The 26,854-nt window shown below is 32.7% G+C and overlaps 1 protein-coding gene across 1 annotated transcript; it reads right to left on the bottom strand.

Annotated features, from left to right (window-relative positions):
• Nucleotides 1-10,942: 10,942 nt before the first annotated feature.
• On the bottom strand, nt 10,943-26,195 carry LOC149534581 (protein BEARSKIN2-like). The gene is made up of 3 exons (XM_089806044.1): nt 26,041-26,195; nt 11,369-11,454; nt 10,943-11,280 (listed from the first exon to the last, which is right to left on the bottom strand). The coding sequence occupies exons 1-3, from the start codon at nt 26,193-26,195 to the stop codon at nt 10,943-10,945; spliced, it is 579 nt and encodes a 192-aa protein (XP_089662170.1).
• Nucleotides 26,196-26,854: the final 659 nt, after the last annotated feature.

The raw sequence follows: 26,854 nt of genomic DNA, 5'->3' as shown, positions 1-26,854 counted from the left end.
AGACCCCTCACAGCTATGGCACCTCAAGTATGGTCATCTTGGCTATGCTGGTTTAAATTTATTGTCAAATAAAAGAATGGTAGAAGGTTTGCCACATGTAGGAAATTCTTGTGACAAGTGTGAGGCTTGTATTTTGGGTAAGCAACATAGGCTTCCCTTTAATTCTGAAAAGTCTAGGAGGGCTAGATATCCATTAGAGTTAGTGCATACTGACTTAGTCGGTCCTATGGAAGTTACTTCCATTGGGGGGAATACTTATTTCATGACATTCATTGATGATTTTAGTCGTAGGACATAGTTGTATTTCTTAAAGAATAAATCTGAACCATTTGATAAATTTGTAGAATTTAAAGCCCAGGCTAAAAGAAAATTGTGGACACTATATCAAGGTCCTAAGATTAGATAGAGGAGGGGAGTATGCCTCCAATTCTTTTGTAAACTTTTGCAGGAAACATGGCATTAAGAAAGAGCTCACAGCTAGCTATACACCACAGTAGAATGGAGTGGCTGAAAGAAAGAATAGGACCATTGTTGAAATGGCAAGGAGCATGATGAAAGAGAAAGGTCTCCCAATTGAATTTTGGGGAGAGGTTGTGGCAACAACATTTTACCTAATTAATAGGTGTCCTACAAAGGCAGTCCGTGACAGAATTCCAATGGAAGCTTGGTCACGAATAAGATGGATAGTTGAACACCTAAGGGTGTTTGGATGTGTTGCATATGCACATGTGCCTAAAGAGCAAAGGCAGAAATTTGATGAAAAAGGTGTGGAATGCATTTTCATAGGGTACAGCTCAGAATCAAAGGCATACAGATTGTATGACCCATTCAACAACAAGATGATGCTTTCAAGAGATGTGGAATTTCTTCAAAATCAATCTTGGTATGGACAAATTGATGAGTCACCAAGCACTTCAAGCAAAGTGCCATTTATGAATGAAGAGGATGCTGATGAACAGCAAGAACAAGGAGCAAATAGAAGAAAAGGCAAGTAGGTTCAGACATTACCGAGCTCCTCTAGTCATGATCGAGTGTCAGTGCCGAGTACCAGTGAAGACCGAGCTAGTCGGCAAAACAACAGCAGTGAGGATTCTAATCCCACACTCTCCTCCCTATTACCAAGAAAGACCAAGAGTCTTAGGGAGATATACCAAGATGAAAGGTATGAAGATTATGATGAGAGTGTTAATTTTGCATTGTTTTCTCGTAGTGATCCAGTATATTTTGAGGAAGCTATCAAGGAGAAGAAATGGTGTAATGCCATGGATGAGGAAATAGATGCTATAGAAAGGAATGAGACATGGGAGCTAATAGATTTGCCTGCCAAGAAGCAAGTGATTGGAGTGAAATGGGTCTATAACACCAAATGCAATGCTGAAGGCAAGATTGATAGGCATAAGGCAAGGCTGGTAGTCAAGGGCTACAAACAGCAGTATGAAAGAGATTATGATGAGAGTTATGCCCCAGTTGCAAGAATGGAAACTGTGTGTGTTGTCATAGCAATTGTAGCTCAGCATAAGTGGAAGGTATTTCAAATGGATGTGAAGTTCGCTTTCCTAAATGGTTTATTGAAGGAAGAAGTGTATGTGGAGAAGCCACCTAGTTATGAAGTTGTAGGTGAAGAAAATAAAGTATATAGATTGAAGAGGGCTCTCTATGGGCTCAAGCAAGCTCCAAGAGAATGGTACAGTAGGATTGACTCATATTTGATGAGCAATGGCTTTAGCAAAAGCAATGGTGAGCCCATTTTTTACATCAAGGCAGCAGATGGTAATGTATTTATTGTTGTCTTATATGTAGATGATTTGATTCTTGCTGGAAATGACAAGGCTCTAATTGGTGACTTCAAAGAGGCCATGAAAAGTGAATTTGAAATGACAGACCTAGGTCTCTTGAAATACTTTCTAGGCATAGAAGTAAAACAAATGCATGATGGCATTTTCATCTCTCAAGAAAAGTATGCAAGGCAGATCTTGGAGAGATTTAAAATGCAGAACAGTAAGGCAGCCCCCACACCAACAGCAATAGGTCTGAAGTTGAGCAAGGAAGACTCTAGCAAGAGAGTGGATCCAACACTATACAAGAGCATGGTTGGAAGTCTAATGTATTTGACAGCAACTCGGCCAGACCTAATGCATGCAGTAAGTTTGATTTCCAGATTTATGGAAACCCCAAGGGATTCCCATTGGCAAGCGGGAAAAAGGATCCTAAGGTATGTAAAAGGTACCAAGGGATTTTGAATTTTGTATACTACATCAAATGAATTCAAGTTGATTGGTTACACTGATAGTGATTGGGTTGGAAGTATAGATGATAGGGAGAGAACTTTCGGATACATGTTTCATATGGGATCGGGTGCAATTTCATGGGCATCCAAGAAGCAACCTATTGTTTCTCAATCTACAGCAGAGGTTGAATACATAGCAGCAAATGCAGCAACATGTCAAGCAATTTGGCTAAGGAGGATCTTGACAGATTTGAATAAAAGGCAAGGAGATGGAACCACAATTTATTGTGACAACATCTCATCTATTGCATTATCCAAGAATCCAGTCTTCCATGGGAGAACCAAACACATTGAAATTAGATAACACTTCATCAGAGAGTTGTTGGAGAATGGGGATATCATAATGAATTTTTGCAAGTCAAAGTAGCATCTAGCAGACATTTTTACCAAGCCATTAGGCATTGGAACTTTTGTGCACCTAAGAAAGAGTCTTGGTGTAGTTGATTTGGATCAGTAGTGATCCTTGTTTGTTCGTCTCAGGAAAAAGGGGGAGTGTTGGAAATTAACGTCAACGTATGTGGCTTGTCCCCGAGCCCCACCCCATCTACCCTGTCAGGTCACCATAGGCATTCATGGATGGAAGGCATTCATTTTGGTACGTGAGAATTTGAAATTTGAATGTTGAGAGGGAAAGGAAGAATATGATAAAAGGAATGTTTTAACATTCATTCTATTAAGAGCAAATCAAGCAGATCAGATTAGAAGTTGCAGAGAAGACCAGTGAAGAAGAAGGAAAGAAGTTTGTGCCTGCAGCTGCACGTGATTCTTCCTCTGTTCATACTATAAGTTCGTGGTTACTGGATTCATCCTGTTGATGTAGTGATTTCTCCAGGCATTATTGTACGTAGCCATTAGAGCTACAAGTTTAAAGTTTTAAAGTTATTAAAGTTGTTCTAGTTTTAGGGTAAATTTAGGGTTTTCTGGTTGAAGCCGAATGCTCCCAGATTTGTAATGTTTTTAATCTCAGTTGAATACAAGAAATCAGGCATACTCGAATCCATTCTTCTTCCTCTTCTATTCATTGCATTTGAATAATTTATTTGAAAGGTTAAAGCTATGGCTCTTTGGTTTTAATGGTGAAAGCATTCACGTTAAAATTGCATTAAGTTTTTTATTTTATTTTTTTGTTGGAGCCGAGCTTACTCGGCATCTATTGTTGTCGAGCAAGTGCCGAGCAAATTGGCACTCGGCACCATCAAGTGCCAAGAAATCTGTCACTCAGCACCATCAAGTGCTGAGTAAAACTGGCACTCAGTACCTTCATGTGCCGAGCAATTTTAGGGTGCCGAGTGAAATATTTCAAAGGTTTAAATTTTAATTTTAATATTTGTCACAAAAACACCATATCAAGTACAATTACCTTACTATTTGAGACACCACGAATAAGAAGAATCTGAATGTATTGTTTAGAATACCTTTTAGCTTCCAAGGCTTCATGTTGTAGACATTTTTCTCAAGGATGATGTTTTAAAGGCCATGGAGCTCCGGTGCATCGCTGGTGAGATCTATCATTTGGTAAGTAACTTTCTTCCTCAGAATATAAATCAGTACATCATTAGTGAATCAGACAGTGATTGACATCTTCCTGCACAACCATGTTACAAATCAAATAACTAGAACCCAGATCAACTAATGAAATGCTCACTATTTATAAACCAAATTGAATTAGCCTCTACATTTGACAAAGCAAATCAGCCAAAGTAGCAGTACCCTTCATGGTTATAATACATATTTTGGTGATAAATATCAATAACAGACATTCCATGAGCAACATTACTCTTCATAGTGCCAACTTGTTCTAATAAACATTTTGGTGATAAATATGAAGCAGTCTATAATAAGCCCTAGAAGGATATAGAGATTGAGTCGAGAGATGATGTGGTAAGAAAGGTAAGGAAAGATGACTTTTAGGGACTAAATCCTAAACAATTTAGTGAGTCTTTGGCAGACTAAAGAATATTTGATAAAAATCTTTATATTCAGTTAGGTCTAACGGAACAAGTTCCAAGTTAGTGTAGTTTCCTTGTTTCCTTATGTTTTTCTCTTTTCATGGTTTTCTTCCAACATCTTCGTTGTTTCATTTTTTTCATATTTTAATATTAAAACTTGGGCCCTTCAGGCCCTTCCAAAAATTTCTATTATGGTAATGCGTCAATTGCATTAACAAAGATGAAAAACTTGACTTTAAAAAAATCTTTCAAAGTCAACTGTTCTTTAAAGGTCTTAGGCTTTCTTTTAAAACCCTATTAGTTCTCAAAATAGAAATTCAGCAATTTATGATAAATTTAATTTAATCAAAAAAAATTACACAATAATCGATACAAAGTAAAAGTTGTTAGGTGTATTTTTCCAAGCCAATGATTTTGAATTGAAAGGCTGATCTAATGCACGAAGTCGCGGCCCTTTCATTCATTGATTCAGAGTACAATGAATCATGACGAGACGTACATGACCTCCCTTTCGAGAGTACAATGAATCACCACTACTCATGCTTTTTTAAAATGTTGGATTTTTATTAGTATTAATTATTTGTGGAGTTTACCTAGCTTATGGTTTCATTCATATGTTGGTTTTTATTTGTTATAACTTGTATAGATATCTTAAATAAATCGATCTAATGCTGATAAATATTTCTACAATATAATTTTACTACATCTAAAATTATTATTTGTATTTCTTTTATTTCCATTTATTTAGTTTTTTTTACTAATTAAGCTTTTATTTAAATTTTTGAAAAGAATAGATGATATTAAACTATTTTTAAAAGTATATTCTATTTATTTTAAGATTTAAACTTTTGACATGTAGATGGTTGTCAAATTTAACCTAAAAGAATAAAAGTTAATATTAACATACTCACACCATCCCACTCCCCCATTATTCCATTGTAGAGTGCCCATCCACATTAATTAACTACAAACCATTCTTTGTCGAAACTGACTTATAAACCAAAGGGTGGGGGATTATAGCCAAGATCTAAGCCACTCAATTTTTCATGCTATGAGCATATTAGTTGTTAGTAGTTATTATTTAGCTATGTTCAAACTCCAAACCATAACGATCATTAGATTTTCTTTCCATTTTTTACCAAGTAAGTAGATTTTGACTATTTAACACTTCTAGTTTAAGAATAAATTTTAGTGTGTGATGTTTAAGCCATTATCATTTTAGAACTGAGCTAGAGAAGTGCACTTATTCATTTTCATTCATTAGCACCGGTTTGTAATTGTAATTCTTTATGTAATACTTATAAGCTTTTATTTAACTGATTGTGAATTTTCATATAATGATTAGTAAAAGGAATGCTCAAAGAACCAGCACTGAGATAACATTGAAGTACTCACTACATGCATGAGTGATATACATAGTGAGTGTTATAGTTAATTGGTCTCTTTCTTTCTCAATTTATATAAATTTAAATTAACTATTCTATTATACTATTATCATTTTGAACTGAATAGGGTAGCACATAACCACGGTGTAATAAATATTGTGTGAATTGTATGATATAATACTATAAGCCTTGCTTACCCTATGAAATGTCATTTGGGTCTTTTCGCTATAGTCCTCATTATTTTAGAGCAGTTGATTGTTGATATTATTTATCAACATATTGCCTTCCCTTTCGGTTATGTCTCTATTATTTAATGTTTATACATTAAATTGTGATCCAGTAAAAAATAGTCAGTTTTAAGTAACCATAATTAAGATCAAGCATGACATAATCTCTATTCGTACTAATAGAAAATAATGACATCATTCCTATTTAAACTAAGTGGATGGTAGTTAGGGGGCAATTGTTTGGGGAATAAGACTCTATAAAGAGTTGCATATTCATTTTCATTATTTTTAAAATAGTTGATTGGTAATTGAATATTGCTAGTGCTATTGATCTAGAACTGGAAGGTAACAATTGAAGGAAGTAGCCTAGGGTGGTGAACGTGACAAGCATCAGGAATTTTTTTTGTTTTAATGAAGTACCTATTCGCTGGCTTAGTGGGATTGCCTAAAGAAAAGCTCTTGGAACACCATGCAATAATTTTGTTATGTCATGATGCAATATATAACCTTGGAAGACAAATTCAAGGTATGCTACTATTATCACTTTCGGATCTTGAACCGTTTCAGAAATAAGGAATGCATTCCTTTCCCTATTTACTTTTATAGAGTGTGTGCAACATAAGAAAACAAGGAGAGGGGGAAATATTATTTTACGTGTCATCAAGCCTTGATTTTTTTTCCTTTTTAAATTCCACAATGGCTTTCACCTCCAAATCCCAAGCCCAAGCCCTTCACCTTTGAAAATCATGGATATGGGTTAAAATTCCACCTCCACTCATACCCAGAGCAATAGGGATACCATTATCTCTATTTGGAAGATAAAAATGTATAATGTCAAGGTCCTCAATGTCGAGAGTGTTGGCACCACTATCAAGAAGGGAATCAATAGATCAAGCAAAAGACTTGGAGAGAAAAAATCCTTACCCAACCTTGGTTTGGTTAAATCTTATAAATATACTTCAAATTTTACCTCTGGAAGGATGTTTTACCCTAGACCCAAACACAAAATTACTAGAAGGAACTATGGGGAGCAAGAGGAAGAAAAAATTGAAAAGGAAGGAGTTAATGGAGGAGGAACCAAATAGCCCCTTGGCCTCTAGGGTTTTTGATACCTTCAAAATAGAGACCATAACCTTGGATTTTGAGAAGGGGGAAAATGTTGTGGAACAAGGTATGATTACTTCCCCTATGAGAATGGGGAATTTTAGCGATCAGATAGAAACAAGGATTATGGTGGGAGAGGATGGGAAGTGGCCTAAACAAATGGTGGGAGATCATAACCAGCCAGAGAGGACCACTTTTTGAGAAACTAATGAATTTAATGAAATCTAGGAAAAGTTCGTTGTTAACCTAGTCAAGAAAAATGTGGAGCTTGAAGAAAAGATTGATAGTGTGTTCAATTTCTCGATGTGGCCGATGCATTTGGCGGCCACCACCCTTTACCTCATGTTGAATAACAAGGAAGGAACTAAGTATGAAAAGGACATGGAGACAACTTTCTCACTGTACAGTTTCCTGGTAGATGACTGGTTGTAGCTGCTACTAGAAAATCCAAGCAACTAGAGAAAGGAGGATTAGTGATGGTTGGTGGGCCTTTAGTTCTATTTTTTTGTTTTTCAATTTTTAGTAAGTTTCTTAGTGGCTTGTAGAATTTCTTGGTTAATTTCTACTAGAATATTTTAATGGCCTTTGTGTATAATATGGGCATGTTTATGTATAATATTGACATTCTGATGGTCTTTTCTAGTAGTATTTTTAAAAACACTTTATCCAAAGGGTTTTTGAAGGTGAAGAAGGGAGTTAGGTAATTGCATTGTAATGACTTCTGATTGACTCTTGGTTTGTATTTTTCTTTGTATGCTTCAGCCCCTATTTTCCTTGCTTCTTAATATAAAAAGTATACATCTAATGCTTCTTAAGAGGTTTCAATTAAGGCATAATAATCTATCATTAAAAAGGTAAACATGAAAGAACAAACCCATGAACATAATGAGCATTAGATTTTATGTTTAACATAGCTTCGTAATATATTCCTACGAGTATGAAAGAAAAAGAGAGCAAGAGAGATGGAAAGAGAAGTGATTGCATGTAGAAATGTGGCCACCCTACTATGAATAATAGGAATATATTCTTCCAAACTATATCATTGACTAGTCTAATGGTAATTGCAACTTATTACTCAACCCATCAAGATTATGCAAGGAAACATACTACTATAAATATCATTGTTTTCTCATAACCCATAATAGATTAGAAATAAAATCATTTAAAATTCACATGCAAGAGAGAAAACAACATACCTACAAAAATGCAAGAAGATATACCCTGTTAAGCCTTTATTGAGGGAAAATCTCAGCCTCAAAAACCATCCATCAGCATATATTTGTAAGAAAAAATACTATTGCAATACAACCATTGAAGTCTTCAAAGCTATAGACACAACCAAGCAAACCATGTAAACAAGCATGAATGTACACATCCCATGATATGCTACTAACTTGTACAACCACTCTCTTGGCTAACATGTCTCTGTTATCTCTCATCAACAACTAAGCTTGTGATTTCTTTTTTAGTAACAATCTCTAACAAAACCACCAAGTGGTATTACATAAATTGTATGCTACCAAACCCTATAGACCCACATTTAATAATGGACATTCAAATTAATTTTTTCTAATATTAAATATTTGCATCAAATATTATCACAATGTGCTAATACAACTCATAAAGTATATACTATGGGAATCTCTAGATAGTGTACATCCATCTAGGTGCAACATTACACAATAAAATAAAATAATTATGTATAAATAATATTATGCAATGCGTGCAATAGACACGTGTTCTATACATTTCATAGATTCAATTTATAGCCATAAATATAAAAAAGGGAATCATCCCTCCTAGCATATGCACTATTATGAATCTAAGTACATCATTGCTTTATCTTGGTACCTGAAAAAAAAAATCAAAGTGTCTAGTATCTCAAACATGAGTTATCTCAGCTCCTATTATGCCACTATACTCTCCCAAGTTCTCCACATCAACATAGCAAAGAGATAAATAAGTCCCCAATACTCTCTCAGGTTCTCCACATCAACATAGGAAAGAGATAAATAAATAATAATGTCATCTCTCACATGACATACACAAACACAAACTAGTGAACACAATCTCAAACTAATCTTAAATTCAATGTAATCAACACAAAACATCAAGGAAGATAATCAAGACCAAAGAGAAACCATTCAAATAATAACTTGTGCAATGTCCTTCTACACCAACTTCTAGATACAAATTGTTCCATGAAAGATCACCTCCATAAAACTCCAATAAAAAATTTATAACAAGACCCAAACCATACCATATAAGTAATCATATATTTAAGCCTCTCACAAGAAGAGAAAACTCATAAACCATTACTAAACCATGGAATATGCCCAACAAAACCATGTCCCAAACTCAATCATATTGAGAGAAAAATAACATATGTACAAGCATCAAGTTAATGCCCTTGAGAGAGAAAATGATCTATAGCTCTCATTTACTAAACTGCCGAATAGAACAAGAGTGGGGAATTAGGCTCATCAAGATATCCAAGTGTCCAACCAAGACTCAACTAAGAAAAATATAGTTTCGAGTTAAATTAGTATTCCACATTGAATTTCTTCTAAAACTATCATTCATCCCAACAAATGCATCTCTAAGCCAATAAAAATTAACATTGACATTGTCTCTAGGTATCCTTGAGCACTTGTAACCAATAAATGCATGCCAACTCCAAATACAAAGTATGAATATCATGACAAATCCAAAAAATGATCAATGTACTCAATATCAAGAAACTAATTGAAGGTTAATGTTAAAGTTCCAACCATAACCTTGGCAACATAAAAATTTCAACATGGTCTAGATCATCTCAACTAAAAGAGATACCATTCTCCCTATAAAAATACAATGAAGTATCAAAACTCTAAATGTGTATTATAACTATGAAGAGTACTTTTTCTTAGGTTGATTTGCTTTGTCTGGGTAACTTGTCAAACCATGGTACAGTGCCGGTCAATTGTAGAGGCTAATTCAATTTGGTTTATAAATAGTGAGCATTTCATTAGTTCATTTGTGGGTTCCGGTTATTTGATTTGTAACATGGATATGCAGGAAGAGAGCGATGCACCGGAGCTCCATGGCCTTTTAAACATCATCATTGAGAAAAATGTCTACGACACGGAGCCTTGGAAGCTCAAAGGTATTCTAAACAATACAGTCATGTTCTTCTTATTCATGGTGTCTCAGATAGTAATGTGAATGTACCGAGATAGGATCATACTTCTTCACCCACACGAAGAAGATATACCCGTTCATAGGAAGAGGCAGTCCAATAGACAGACGCACACCAGTTGGCTCATGGAAGAGCATAGGCGAGGAGAAGGCTGCTCTGTGCAAGTGGAATCATGGCAATCGAGGCTTAATCAATCATCGCATTGGAACTAAGAGAACTTTTCTCTTCAAATCAAATGAACAAGAAACAGACTGGAGAATGCATGAATACAGTCTTAGGACAAACCACACTAATCTTCCTCAGGCAAGAACATTGAAACACTTCGTTGTGTACTTTAGCTCTAACTTGTCTCACGGAAGTTTTCAAAATCACATTTTGCTTCGTAGATATCAATCAAAATCAATGTTAATCTTTATCTACTGGTGAGTTTGAAAGGTCTCAAATGAGTTCATTAGGTATTCGTTAGATTAATTAGACTAACTGTCAGCATTCTTCTTTCAACTATAGTACATGGCTTAACCACTTTCTGTGATCTAGTGGTTTAAAAGGGTATTCACAGTTTGATCATTTATTGTAATAGAAACCTTAACTTGTACAAGTGAAATCAGAATTTGGTCAATATGAAAAGGTTCAAATGTGGTTCTTAGGAATTTGTTGTGCTCATTAGATTAATTGGATTAACTGTCAACATTCTTTACTGAGATACATGACATTGCATAATCATTTCTAATTGTTTAGTGGTTGTATCATTTCTAATTGTTTAGTGGTTGTATCAGGTACTGACAGTTTGATCATTTGATATCAGAACTTGGTCACAACCATATTCTTTTTATAAGGTCTCGGCTTTTTACTCTGGCCACATGTAAATGTTGACATTGAGTTGAACCTTTCTGACTACTTACTTGAGGAGGATCAGCGTTGTGAAACTGAAGACCGTATTCTTCCATTCTCCACTCTGTTTCTTGTTCATTTGCTTTGAAAACAAAAGTCTTCTTCGTTCCAATGCGATGATTTGTTAAGCATGGATCGTCATGATTCTGCTTGCCTTTGGTCTTCCATGAACCAGCTGGTGTGCGTCTGTCTATGCGACTTTCTCTTCCTATGAATGGGTATTTCTTCTTCCTATATGATAAGAAGTAGGCTCCTATCTCTATACGTTCACATTAAAGAAAACACACCAGACCTTGATATCTCAGAAGCCTTACATAAGAACAGCATTGCTATATTGTCGAAAATACCTTGGAGGTCCCAAGGTGCACTCTCGTAGACATTTTTGTCAATGATAATGATGTTTAAAGTGACATAGAGATTCGTTTGTGCATTTCTGGAGATAAATATCTCTCAGAATGTTGATCAGCACTTCATCAGCTATCATCCTGCAAACATAGATTCTGCCCGTGTTAGCCATCTAACTCTATGGATTCCCAATTTACCATTGGTTAGACTGGTTCTTTTTATGGGGTCCCGGTTTTTTACTTTGGCCATTTGATATCTGAAAATATTGAGTTATGGCATTGTATTTGGAAGGTTTATAATTTGATGTAATTGTATACTTAGTTTATATATCAGATTCGTCTTTTGTTGATATGGTTATCAGTATTTGATTTGGATATGTATAATGACTTATTGGGTCAAAAATTTGTGCAGTGTTGTAAGTAGATTGTCTTTTGCTATCAATCTTTTATTATTTATGTATATTAAGATTGGTGCCTAGGATTTGGGTTGTCTATGCTACCAGATTGCCCATTTTCAGATTTAGATGAACTTGGTTCATGGATGCAATAATGGAGCTATAGAATTTGGCATGATATAATTGGATATACAAGAACTTTGTTGTTGCCCATTGATTTAGAATCTCGATTTGATTATGGTGGTATATCTTCTTGACTACAGATTATAGTTATTTGATTTTCTTTTTGAAGGTCTCATGATATGTACTTATTTGATGACTTGATTTCTCATGCACACTACTACATACAAAAGAGTTTTAAGACATCTCTTTCAGCAAAATTAATATTTTATCTTTAAGATATAAAATCTTAATTTAATTAATTTAAATTAAAAAGTATTATTTTTTATTACCTTAGTTTTACAACTACAACAAAATAGAATATGCATTTCCCCCAATAGTGAAAAAGACATGGATTTTCACTTTCGTGGACAGAAGCGAGCGGGGCGGACGAATTGCGGGGAGGATTAACAAATCGATCCAAATTTTATTGCATCTTTATTCTTCCAAAATGCAAAAGAATATATAGAAATCTCTCATTGGAGGATATATTAGTTTATGCAGTGAAATCTTTTCTGATTTGTGAAAAGGGTTTTTACCAGGTACCAAGCAAATATGTTTGTTTTAGTTTATCTGCTCATTTCATTACCCACTACTTATCTTTTTAATGTGTTTGGTATTATTCATCTACAGGGTAATAGTGATCTTCTCTTTTGTTCTTTTATATGGCACGTCTTCTTCAAAAGTGATCTTCTCCTCTGTTGTTTATTGTAGCACATCTTCTTCAAAACAAGAGTTTTGTTGAGAAAATATTGAAGATTTACATCCAATTATACATTTTCAGGTATCTAATGTGTTACTATTCTTTAAATGAATTTTTCTGATTCAGGTTTCAAAAAAATAAAATAAACATTTAGGAAATCTACAAGCTGTAAATGTTGTGGTATAAATTCTCCTAAAAAAAATTGCAGACTAAGAGTGATCTTCTCCTCTGTTCTTTCTCAAGGTATATCTTTTCAAAACAAGGTTTTTGATGACAAAACTTTGAAGATTTACATGGAATCATACATTTCCAAATATGTCATGTATTACTATTTTTAAATGGATTTTTATAATTTATGTTTCTGAAAAATAAAATAAACATCAAATAAATCTATAGGCTATAAATGTTGTGATATAAATTCCCCTAAAGATAAAAGTGATCTTCTCTTCTGTTCTTTCTCAAGACATGTGTTCTTCAAAATAAGGTATTTGATGAAAAACAATAAAGATTTAGAAAGAATCATAAATTTCTAGGTATCTCATGTATTACTATTCTTTAAATGGATTTTTCTTATTTGGGTCTCAAAAAAATAAAATAAACATTAAAAAAATCTTGAGGTTGTAAATTTTGTGATATAAACCCCCCTATATTAATCTATAATTTGTTAGCATAGACTGCATTAGGATTGATGAAGTGAGGGAACTAAAATTTCTTGGGTCTCATAAATAGTTTAGGTACTATTGCATTTTGGCTGTATAATTTATGATTTTATTGTTCTCTATATTATTTGGTTATTACATTAAGGCTATTTGGTTTTGTTAGATCATTGTGGCTTTGTTGTTTAAGATGTAAAAGACTTGTTGAATGTTCCCATGGCTTCTCATGGGTACTCTTCTGACATTGCAAGCAACTCTTCCTAATAACTTAAAAGCAACTAGTGTTTTCTGACATAGATATCAAAGTTAGGTACTGTTCAAAAAAATTTATTGTTTTGAAAGCTAGGTTAATTGTGTGATTTTATTTCAGATCTTAGGAAAACCATTGAGAAAACAAATCACCAACCAAATTATTATCATCTATAAGAAATTTGGACATAGGATGAGGCTTTCCATGTTTGAACACATTATTCGATTGCATCATTGAACCTTCAGTAGATAATGGTGTTGGAAGATATGTTAGGAAGTCTAGATCTTGATTTTTATAAATTAAGCTCATCTTCTCCATTAGGGAAACACGTTTGCAAGTATTTGTTTCTATAATTAGGCTTTTGCTACTAGACACCAAATCCTCACCAATAACTTTGTGGGCATTGCTATCACTCTCCATAATTTTCATTTTGAGCTTCTTCTTCAAATGGATATGTTAGAAATTATTTATCTCATTATCAATTCTCGCAAGAAGTATCAAAGAAATCTTAGACCACCTGTAACTCATCACAATTTCATAAGATATCAGTAATCCATTACTATTTTGTATAGATCTTAGTTCTTTTATGTATGATTTTGATGGAAAGTATTTACTCTAATAAATAAATCACAACAAAGTGAAATATTTAAAAAAAAAATTCCATTACTATTCCTTATTCTTTCATATTCTTTCATGCGCATCAATGATAATTATTTTCCTGCTCTCAAGTAATGATACATCTAAGCCTACAACATGTTTGGTACCTGGGTAGGCCAATATTATAAAAAATAGAGCATTCATTGAATCCACCATTGATTAAAAAATTACAGAGCAACCTCGATTTTATTTTCAAGGTTATGTTTAGTGCTTTTACCATATTTCCCCCTTTCCCACTTTTTCTGTTAAATTATCTTTTTGCTGTTGTTAATAAAATTTATAATAACAACTACTTATTCACCTATGAATCTTCCATTAAATCCAATTGCATTACTATGATAATGATTTTTCTTTTAACAATGCTTTTTATTTTATTAGTACACTGTGATTAATTAAAAAAGGGCTATTTGATTCTTACGTGGCAAAAAGAAAATCATGAAGAACAAGATGAATTACCAGGGTCATCTCATGGTGAAAGAAGATGTGTTGATTGAGAGGAGCTTCATTAGCATATCAATATTTTTTTTTGGAGCAAGGCATTTGTAGGGTTGTTCTTCCAATCTAAGAGCTTCAACAAAGTCATTGAAATCCATTGTAGACTCTAAACCAAATCCTTTGAAGGGAATAGCTCAACAATCATGCATTTCTCTTTTAGTCTATGCTCAATTCTCTTCTAATGCCATGAATTTCCAAACCCCTTCTTACATGCTAGAGGTTAACACAACCTCTCATCATAGACTAAGAATATATCATGTTGAGAATGAAGGAAACATTAGTAAGGAAAAGAGTTAAACTTGCCACTTGATTCTACAAGTTTGCACTTTTACTTTTATTTCATTATAGATTTTCCAAGATCATCTGCTACTAGATTCTTTTAATTAGAATTTTATTAGATGGAGTTATACCTTATTCTGGTTGCATCCATATTTTAAATATTTGTCCATGCGATTATTTACAGTAACATCCTCACAACTAAACATTGAGATATCCACAATCTTTCCAAATGCACCAAATGGTCAATGTCCCCAACGTCAACCTGAAGCATTCAAATGGAATTAGTTTAGTTAACCAGACCAAACATTCAAAATATGATTGTATACATTGTAATAGGCTACCTATAAATTGATGCCCTCAAGCAGTTGCAAGATAACCACATTCTTATCATTAATTACCAAGAATGTCACCAAAATAGAAGACCTATATGTAACAATGAAAGATAGATAGATAAGACCACTCAAATTAGCAGAGTAGTAGACAATTTAAATCAGAATGTAGAAATTTCATGGACAAATTTTTTTTTAACTTACACCTTTCTATCGATTAAAATTTCGGTAGAGTTTTCTCTTCCTCTATCCCATATCATAGTGCTTTCCAAAGAGTTGAGGCTGATTTTGCACCTTATATTGAGTATGATGTCATAACTAGATCACTTATTGATATTGTTCTTCAGGGGAATGATATTTGAGTAAACTTATGAGATAGATGTGTTAAAGACATAAAATTTTGAATTATTAATGTTGTTTTTATTATTAACAAATGTTGTGTTTCAACATTGAAATGTTAAGGGTTGAACTTGAGAAGACTCTAAATCACTGCACCACAATTGAATGCTGAAATTTATACTCCATTGATAGTAATATATCAGCTATAACAAAAAAAGGACTATTTACTTTTAAACTATTAATGAATGAAATCGGAAAAAATTTTATTTGAACTATCTATCTTCTAAATTTGATTCCCAGTTTTTCTATCTATGCAAACTTTTATTTATAAGACTTAAATGTATTCTACATTCCCAACAAAGAAATCTTGATGTAGAGGCTGTCAATATGTAATTGGGGAAAGGAATTGAGAAAAAGAGTACATTTTTCATGAAAATGGGCATATTGAATCAAATGAAAAAAATTAGCATTACACTAAGATTCAACCAACCAAAATACTATTGAATTTATGTCTAATGTTAATGTTTTCTCTAATGTGCCATCAATAGTACATATTTACAACCTTGACCTTGGTCAATACTTGGAATAGAATAGAGGATGTTGCCCAAGCAAATGAACAAATGAAGCTTCCAACCAAAACTTATGATTGTGGAACCATGGGAAATGTGATTTATTAAATGGTTGGTACAATGTGTGAATATACTCATATGCATTTTGTGTCTGATAAAAAACTAGCTATATTTGTATATTAGGCCTTGAAGCCATAGAAAACATGATTTATTAAATTTTGTTCATTCAATGCTAAAAGAGTGTTTCAAACAGTTTTCACAAAAAAAAATTGTTGTAAATTTTTCTTTTAAGGCTTGAGTCTTGAAAATTCACATGTAATGAGCAGCAAGTGCTAGAATAGAGACATTACATTCAAAAAACAATGAGACAATTTTCACCAAAAATATTGTAACTTTCTTACTTTTTCAAAAAAATAGTTAAACCAATTTCAAAACAAAGTAGAGTCACTCTACTTCAAATATCTATATTACTTGAGCCATGATAATTCACATGAAATGAGTAGCAAGTACTGGAATAGAGAAATTATAGTCAAAATACAATGAAATAGTTTTTAGCAAAAATGTTCTAACTTTCTTAGTTTTTCACAAACAAGAGTCAAATCAATTGTAAAATAATATAGAGCCACTATACTTTAAATCCATATAAGAATTGAGTCGAGAGAAATCATATAAAATGAGCAGCAAGTGCTGGAATAGAGAAATTACCATAAAAAATAATAAGAACAATATTTTTCCTTATTTAAGCTTCTATTATTGTTGCTTCTTTTTTGTGGCAATTTCAATATTATTTGGTTTCTTAGTAGTATCTTATATGTTCATCTTCATAGTCTATTATTGGCACCTCGTTTCATTGAATTATATTTCATTTTTTTTAATTGTATATATTATTTTGCAACATACAATCGAATTGATACAATGTTCTAACTATAATTTTTTATATAGATCAAGTCTCAAGTGTAAAATTATGAAAAGTTGTACTCAATTTATTAACTAATAGTTAATCTTTATTTTTGATTGATGAGTTGAAAAATTCAATTAATATGTTAGATTATTATACATTAGTTTTAGATTATGCTTAGAGTATTTAAACTTATCTTTAGTAGAGGCCTACAAGATTAGCACCCATTTTTTTTCAAAAAGACTTATTTTTAGTGACATACTTTTAGTATGATATCTTTAAGAACTATATTCATTCAAACTATGTTTTAACTTGTTGATTTGTTTTTTGTTTGTTCGGGGTTCTTATAAAGGTAAACTTGAAGATTTTGTGTTTAAAAGTTCTATTTTTTGCTATTTTGGGTGAATTCTTTTTTTTTTTAGGATACATATATTTAATGTTTCATTATCTATTTATGTAATAATCCTAACTAGCATAATAAAAAAAATTATTTACATCATTCTATTAGGTTTTTTCTTGGTATTCATACAAAGTGGTAGATCGGGTATTTATGTCATTATCTTTTGTAGGTGTATTATCATTTTAATTAAATGAAACCACTAAAGTACATTTTAATAGGTAGCACATAGAATACTATTTCTTGTCTTTATTATATTGAAAATATTGAAATGGCCAGTAATGAAAATTAATATGTTTAAGAGAAACTTATATTAATCTTCTTTTTGAAATCACTAAAACCCTTCAAACTAGAAAAAAAATCAAAAAATCTTTCCATACTACAAAACTAGGGGTATTTAATGAGGAAGAATAATTAAATAATGATTCAAATTATTCTAATATATTATGTTAAACTACTTGAGACATACAAGAATTAAGATTAGGTTATTTACCTTAAATACACATGGATTGAAAAACACACTCTTTACGGATTTATTAAGGTAGGATTTGATATTCCTACGAATTAATGTAGTAGATGTTTTAAGATTTTCAAATATTGTGTATACTTATCTAATAAAATTTATTTGTTACCTTATGTAGGCTTTTGGCAGGAAAAATTCTTCCAAAGGACAATAAGTTGCCTCATTCACATAGAGAAGTATCTTTAGTGAGGAAAGACATTGGAATGGAGTACAATATGATGCATGTCCAAATGACCGTATTTTATACTATGGAAAGAATGGAAATTTACAAAAACTCCCAGTGTGTCACATAGATAGGTATCACCAAGATTAAGTTTCCAATAAGGTTCCTTATAAAGTAGTAATACACATTCCACTAAAGCCAAGGTTTGAAAGGATGTTCAAATGTAAGGAGTTGGAAAAATATATAAATTATCATGTGCAAATGAGAAGCCAAGATGGTGTCATGTGTATGGTCATAGATAGTAAACATTGGAAAGAGATTGAAGAAACATGGCCACATTTAAGAAATGAACTAAGGAATGCAAGAATTTCTTTAGCAATGGATGGTGTCAATCCTTTTCAAGATCTTAGAACAACATATTTTGTTTGGCCAGTTCTAATTATTAACAACAATCTTCCTCTTTGGATGGCTATGAAAATGGAACATGCAATGTTAACCCTTATCATACCAGCTACCATAACTTATAAGTTAACTGTTTTCTTGAGGATTATATAAAAATATTTTAGTTCAATTAATTTATTATTATAAACCTTTTGTTTCAATAGAGAAGTATCAAGTAAAAGATATGGATGTATACATGGAGCTCCTTATTGACACTTTGTGAATTATGGGATGGTGTAAATATGCATGATGTATAAAGACCTATCAATCATAGAAACTTCATTTTTCATGTGATCCTTATCTGAACAATTCATGATGCCCTGGGGCTCTCTATTTGTTGCTATAGTATATTATAAATTATGTTTCAAGTTAATTTGTTCATTTTACTATTCACTAACTATGGTTTCCATATTTGTCTTATGGTTTCAAATAAAAGGGAAACATGGTTGTCCATCATATGGGCCAAAGACTTGGTATAGTTAGTCAAAGGATCTTAGTTAAACTATTTACGATGAGTATAGACAATTTCTATCATAAAATCATTGGTATCGAGTGCGCGAGAAAAATAAGTTCAATGTAAAAGAAGTGGAAATGATAAAGCCAAGAAGGATGACCCCTACAAGGTGGAACTCACTATATGAAAAAAGAAAAAGGACATGTTTTCCACTAGGAATGAAAAGACTATCTATTTTCTACAAATTACCATATTATGAGAACTTTTCGATAGCCCACCTATTTGATACTATCCAAATGTGGCATAGTGATTGTGGAAACATCTTAATGGAACCAACCTCGAAGCACAAATGAAGTTATGAAAGGATCTCCAAGTTGCCAATATTATGCCAAACATGTGGTTGCATGAAAATAACTCATTTGATGTCACTCAATGGATTTTTTTACATCAAATAAGAAACAAAACATTATTGAAAGAATGAAAAGAACAGGATTTCCTTTAGATTTTGGTGCAACATTAAAGAACTTATTCACAAGAGATGGATTAGGGTTCTTAGGGCTAAAAACACATGATTGGCAGAACTGGATAAAAGTAACTTTGTAGAATGTTATATGTATTTGCAACATAACTAGAATTTTATTTATCTTAGTGATAGAATAAATTCATGCATAATTTAACTTTGTTTTTGTAAATTTTTTATAGCAATACCAAGCACCTTTGATCATGATGTCACATTAACCATTTACAAACTATTCAAATATTTGAGGTATTTTGAATCCATCCTATGCATACTCTCTCATGACTCTTATCCTTTGAAGTGTGATAATTGTAATATCCTAATATATGTTTATATTATTGTTTTTTAAGAAATATAAGTCTTCCTTATAACACACTAAATAATATTTGTAGGTGGGTTTCATCTAAAGAGATACATCAAGATGAATTGAATTATTGGAAGAGGAATGTTCCACTTTTGATGTGTGATATTCAAATGTTCTTCCTGTGAAGCTTCTTCAATTCTCAAGAGCACTACCATCTACACCTAGTGGAGGAGATTGAATTATGTGGTCCTATTCATATTGAGACAATGTGGCTTGTGGAGAGATATATGAAGGTTTTAAAACAATTTTTTGGGCAAAAGGCTCAACTCAAAGGGTCCATGGTTGAGGGATACATGGTTTTCCAAACAATAGTTCATTTGAGTGAGTACTTACCTGAATTGCATCTTGAAGCACCACGATTATGAGATTATAAATAACCTCAATCATTTGATGGAGGAAAATTAGAGTGTCAAGGGACTTGAAAGAGGATACAAGGTGCGTGAAAATGTTGCAAGTAATTATTTTTACCTTATTTTTTATAATACAACTTTAAATTATTATTAATACATTGAAAAAATCTATTTTCCATCACAGATGCTAAGGTGTGGGAGTCATTGCCTTTGTATGTTGCATAAAATTCCAACTTTATGTTGGAATAGATGGAGAAGTACACTGGACAAAAGAAATTAGAGGACGAAATTGCATGGGCCAATATATATAATAGACATGGTCCAAAACTGCTTGAGGACTTCCAGCAAGCCATAAAATAAAAAGGCCTAATAGATGCTCATGGCATCAACTAAAGGCCAATATTGAGCATGAAGCAACAAAGAGGAACAATAGAGTGACACAACAACAAATGGATTTTGTTAAAGGATCTACAAATGGAGAGGTGATAAATTTATATTAACATATTTGAGTAATTTAGTGATTTTATTTTTAACTTTTATATTCTTCAACCTAACAAGTTACTATACACATTAATTTAGATAACATATTACAAAGCAATGCAGAATTTTGGTCATCATTTTCACATTAAAAAGGTTGATGACAAGAGACAAACTTATGATTGTGGAGTTTGAACATTATTTCAGGTGGAATGTCATTCACATGCAAATGATAAGTAACCAATCACAAGCACATTTTTCTATTATGGAGTATTTGGAGGATATTATTTTATATCTTTCAAGAAAGTTCTTTTTTGCATTGAGTAGTACAAGCTTATAAAAGTGGGTGAAGAAAAAACTATCCTCCTGCACAATAATTGATTCCATATGATTAATATATCTAGGGTTGAAGTGATATCTAAGCCTTACATCTTTCCAAATCAATGTGACTAGATGTTTCTCATTCCAAATTTAGAACAACCTAGTTGGTCATTTGTGATCGATTATGATCCAAGAGGACAATCAGTAACATTTATTCAAGATGCAGAGAACCGTGATTTACTTGGAGATGTAGAAGTTCCCCTTGAAGACATAGATGACCAAGGTGGTGATGATGGAAACTTTATTGTCAATGATATTTATGACCAAGAGGAAGATCATGATGAACCTATTGAATTATATGAAGCATATGAGCAACCTCATGGGCATCAAGTCCATGAAGATGATGATTTTATTGATTTTCATTTACCTATATTTGAAGGTGAAGACTATAATGGAAACAATGGCATTAATTTATTTGTGGATTTAGGGCCCATCAATGATGGTCCCTTTATTTCATCAGATGAGAATATTTTATGTGAGAATGACATTGTTTGATCATCATATCCATATGGACATGGCTATGAAGATTCAATGCAATATAATTAAACCTTTATAGCTTTATTTTTATTTTTTTTAATATAGACAAAATGTAATAGAAATTAAGTAATTTGAATGTTTTATGTGATTGATATGATGCAACATGTATCTGATTCTTGGATTCTCTACTTTTGATGAGTTGGGTGGATTTTTTTTTTCAATAGGATAAGTTGTTTCATTTTCTTACTTCTTTAAAATCTAACTTGAAAGAAAAATTTTTGTTCTAAGACTTAGCACTATCAAAACCTAGGTATTTTATACAATTAACAAATAGGCAAGAGAAATATCGTATCATAAAGCTAAGAAATTTGGAAGTTGAGCCTTTTTTTTCTTTGTTATATATTGAAGCATAATGAAAATAATGTATGTTCTTATTCATGTGTTAGTGAATTCAAGTTATGTTACTAATATCAATTTCATGTGTTGTCTAATATATATTTTATCATTTATGTCATTATGTTATTCTTTAAGAATGTTCCTATGGGTGCTCAATGTTCTACCACAAGGAATTCATTAATTGTAAATGCTTTGATTGAGATCTTAAGGAATGGGCAAGGGAAAAATATTATTGAGATGGTGCACGAGGTAAGTTTGAAAATTGTATTTAATAGGTTCAATTATTTTATCATCTATGCTATATTATGTTAATTTATGTTTGTGGAATGGAGGCCATATCTAACACAACTCCGTAAAGCACACTTGTAGGAATCTAATATCCAGTTATTTGATCCAATGCCCCCAATATTATTCAAAAGGTAACACTTTGATCTTATGTTTTTCTAGGTTTGATTTTCTTATTTCCTTGAGTATACCTCTTATAGTTTTTCCTTATAGGATACTTCAAGAATATGTGTCATGTCATCTACATCTACACTAGAAATATCTATCACAAGAGTGGCATCAAGCACAATACCTATTAGCACACCCTTTACATCAAACAAAGATTCTCCTAGTGTTCCTATTATAGAAGACATCCATGCCCCTATGAGCAGTGCATCTAATCCATCAAATATGGGTTCAATCAGAATTCTCCCAACAACACCTGAGCAAGCTGCCTTAAAGAATGTTATAGAATCTCAATGAAGAATATTAAGGCTGCTAATAAATACCATTGAAGCTATTGAAACTAGAAAAGAAATACTTAAGAAAATTGAGATATGTGAGAGGACATTGGGGAGTTCAAGGACTGCTTCAGATGAACAGGTAAAGCTACTTAAAAATATTATCTGGTTATTGTTTAATATAATGGATTAGGTTTTACTTTAAATTTTTAAATTTTGATATAGTAGATATCTTTTAATTTTGAATATTGACTTTATAACTACAAAATGATCATCTCTCCAATTACTGTTATAGTTCTATAGCATAGTAATAAGAGGAATTAAGTATTGAAAACTATCATCCTATTGTCTTCCTAAAATAGTCATTACTTAACCTCTCTTTTTTCTTCATAAGTCATTTCCTTGGGATTCCTTCCCAAAATTCATAGGCTTTTTAAATAAAATATATTCTTCTTAGCACAAATATTCATAAAAATAAAGTACTTCCTTATCTAGCATATGTCATAATGTTCACAAATATAAAGAACAAAGCATTTTCAGCTTGTAATATATTGTGAGATATTATATTACTTAAACCATTTGTGTATAATAATCCACAATCCAAACATAGAAGACAAGTTTTTAATGAAAATATTATACAACCTTCAATAGAGGATTCTTTTGAATTGTGTACAATTCTAATATTACATATCATTTAGCTTAACATCTAATATCAAAATGCCACCCTTCTAATGTTCTCAATAAAAAGGATCTCTCATTTCTGATTATGATTTAGCCTAATACAATTATGCACATTTAGCTCCATGTAAAAGTCCATTTCATCATCCTTATTTATGAAGACCCTGCAAGCCTCTTTTCCTTGCTTGTAGTTATTCATTATCTTACAAAACACAACAAGAAATATCATTCATTATTATGTAGTTGTAATATTTTATCATTTTTATCTCTCTTCACCACTATGTTCGTCTTTTATTTATTTATTATGTGAACCTCTTTAGTGCTTATAGCCAAATGAAATTTTAAATAATTTTGCATCTCATTTTAAATATAGGAACTTAATGAAAAATTAACAAATTTACCTATAGAGGCATCTATCTCAACCCCTAAGACCACAAAAATATGCTTAGTGACTAAAAAATGAATGCAAGAAGTTACAATCTTGCTCACCTCAGATGGAGAAGTCTTGAAGGATGAAATAGGGATATTTGGCAATACTATTCAAGCGGATCGGAGGAAATAGTCCAACTCCAAGAAAGATCAACTATTTAAAGATGTCATACTAGCATTCAGAGATCCTAGATTTCATAAGGAATGCATTCTAGATATTGCTTGAAAATATATTCACTATAAAAGGGACAACTTAAGTTCAAACTTGACAAAAGATTTGAAATACCCACATCCTACTTGGATCACAAACCAAGTGACATAGGATGAACTTGTGAAAGATGATAAATTTACGAGAAAATTCCATAATAATCCAAATTATTTGCCATATTGGAACTAAAAGACATCTTTGAGATACAAAAAAGGAAACTCAAGCTAGGGTATCAAGCATTCGATCCCACAAATTAGGATCTGGTGGGTACAACAGTATTCATGGTGGCTTGGTAAGTGAACATTTTCATGTATAGTATTTTTTATTTCTTAAAACATAGTCATGAAAAACTTATGAGTTAACTATATCTCACAAGTCATTATATCTTATGAATTTTTTTTTATCCAATCATGTAGGTGCACCAATTCCTAAAAGAAGCATCTAATGAGGATTTAAAATATGCCTTACTGCATGATTTCTAAGGCCTTAGAAAACATATGCTAGATAGAGGAGAAAAATTAGTCATTGGTCATGAAATTGGGGTAAGTTTATTAGAATCTTGTAAGGTTCATGCCAAAATTTTATTATAGGTATTATATTTTTTAGTAAGTTAATCTATGTCGTGTATAGGAAGCCCAGGAATCAAACTTGTTAGGTACTGAAAATGAAGAGGACCAAGAGGAAAATAATGAATTATTTGGTGCACACAGTGATTCAATTATCATTCCTGACCATCAACAAGAAACCATCCTTGAATTTTAGTAGTTGAGAAAGAAGAAAAACAATGAGGGTGCTCAAAGTGATGAACAATCAACATCTTTGATTCAACTAGTGCAACAGAGAAAGAGGACACAAAGGAATAGAATTGATAGAAACAAATGAACAAAAGAAATATTTTCATTCAAATCTTATTTAATTTTCATTTCTATTATAAACCTACTTCAATTATCATCATGTACTCATTCAATGATTCAACATGTCATGTCCCCAATTTTTGGTGACAGTTCGATTTAATTAATTTAATTAATGGTTGTCCAAGGATGACTAATTAATTATTTTAATTAAATAAATAGTTATTAAGAGATAACTTTATATTTAATAAAGTGACTTGGAAAATATTTAATAAAGTCACTTAAGAGATAAGATCAAAAATGTTCTAGAAGTCTCTGGAGAAGGTGGAGAGAAAAGAATAAATAGGCACCTCGGGGCTCCATTCGAATCATGCAGTTGATTATCTCTCTTTGATTTTTTCAGATTGTGATTTAATCACAGGTGCATTGTGGAACCTAGGGTTTTCGCAATTGTCACAGTTGGCCATTGAGAACGATAACTCTCAATTGGTACGCGATTTTGAGGGTGTGAAATATCATCCGAATTATTGCAGATTGGAGGTGACGTTGCAGTCATTTCATCAGGGTAGAATCGGTGGCTTAAGGCCAACTTCATGGTTTTTGCATCACTATTCATTTAAGGATAAAAAAGGATAGGGTTCGTCGACATTTCACAAATTAACGCAGAGTTGAGGAGAATTCAGAAGGAATTAAACCACAAGTCAGGGATTCAATTCAGATCATCAGAGGGGGTTCGATTTGCTGTTGGAAGAGGAAGGTTTTCTATAACACTGGCAAAATTCGAATGGATGATTCAGAATCATCATAACGCGAAACTTGGAATCCGGACCAGTCACGGTAGAAGGTTATGCATTTTGAATAAATTGACAGTTTCTTTAGAAACTCATCTGGCCCAGTATTGGAACCCATTCATGACAAACATCCAAGGTAGATAGCACATTTCTAGTCAAGCGTTGTTCACACTGATTACACAACACGCTCTCCTTTCGCTCCAATATTTGGCAACAAGTTTTCATACACTTGGATCTCGGTGGCGGCAACTATAACATCTGGGCCGTAGGCAAATTATAGAAAACATTTAAGGTAGAGCACTTATAAAACAAGTTTGCACTTACCTGCCGGCCAAAGCCAAGGACATGCGCTGCATAATCATTTGGTGATCTGAGTCTGTTACGGTGAAATCAAAGGTGAAATTGCAAGGGCCGGAAACATTACTTAGCGGAAGTTTGGAGAAGGGACATTTCACGCGTTCCAAGCTTATAATCACCATTTTGAAGAACAGGATTCTCTCACCATTAGCCGTCGAATCACTATGAATATGGAAGACGCGGGATGTTGACCATAAGAACCAGTAACGACATAAGTAAGGGGACAATCTGGACTCGAGCTAGTGGAGATGGTGAATCGACTTTCGTTCAAGAAAAAAGAATGACAAAACAATAAGGAGGCGGGTGCCAGTTGGAGTATCGACCCAGAATTCCATCTGAGATAGCAACGTATACTCAGGACACTGCTGCGAATAGCGATTCAGGGTAAATATATATTGTTGGGACCCTCTCAGGAGTATTAAAACATCCAATAATCAGATCGGGAGTTCTCTTCAGAAGTCGTTTGAAACATTGTTTACGGGTTTTTACTGTCATCATTCATAAAGGCACCTTAGACACCTGCGAAACCAGCATATCCACGGTACGGGCGCAGCTGTAGAGGCATTTGGGCAGTGGGCCCCAAACAGCCATTGTGATAAGTTGACAGCGTCGGCATTCCTTCCAAAGTCTGTGAAGTACAGATTTTCGAGATTGTTGTCTTCTTTGGGCTGTGATTACTGTGGTTGGGAGGCAACATTGATTGCTGAAGCTGATCGTCTTATATTAGCAACTGAGGGCATTGCATACTGGATGCAATTGGCTATAAGGGAATTCTTCTTGG

The sequence above is a fragment of the Cupressus sempervirens genome, chromosome 10, assembly GCF_028749045.1.
Source record: "Cupressus sempervirens isolate cs-2001-9-10 chromosome 10, ASM2874904v1, whole genome shotgun sequence".
NCBI classification, from domain to species: domain Eukaryota; kingdom Viridiplantae; phylum Streptophyta; class Pinopsida; order Cupressales; family Cupressaceae; genus Cupressus; species Cupressus sempervirens.
The sequence above is the reverse complement of the archived record's forward strand: the minus strand, read 5'-3'. Positions and strand labels throughout refer to the sequence as shown.

Excerpts from the sequence above, each read along its gene's own strand:
- LOC149534581 (XM_089806044.1), bottom strand. The coding sequence starts at position 26,195 with ATGGTGATTATAAGCTTGGAACGCGTGAAATGTCCCTTCTCCAAACTT. Across the intron at positions 11,455-26,040 it reads TCCTTGGCTTTGGCCGGCAG|AAATGCACAAACGAATCTCT; the intron begins GTAAGTGCAAAC and ends ATTTATCTCCAG. Across the intron at positions 11,281-11,368 it reads TGCACCTTGGGACCTCCAAG|AGATAGGAGCCTACTTCTTA; the intron begins GTATTTTCGACA and ends GTGAACGTATAG.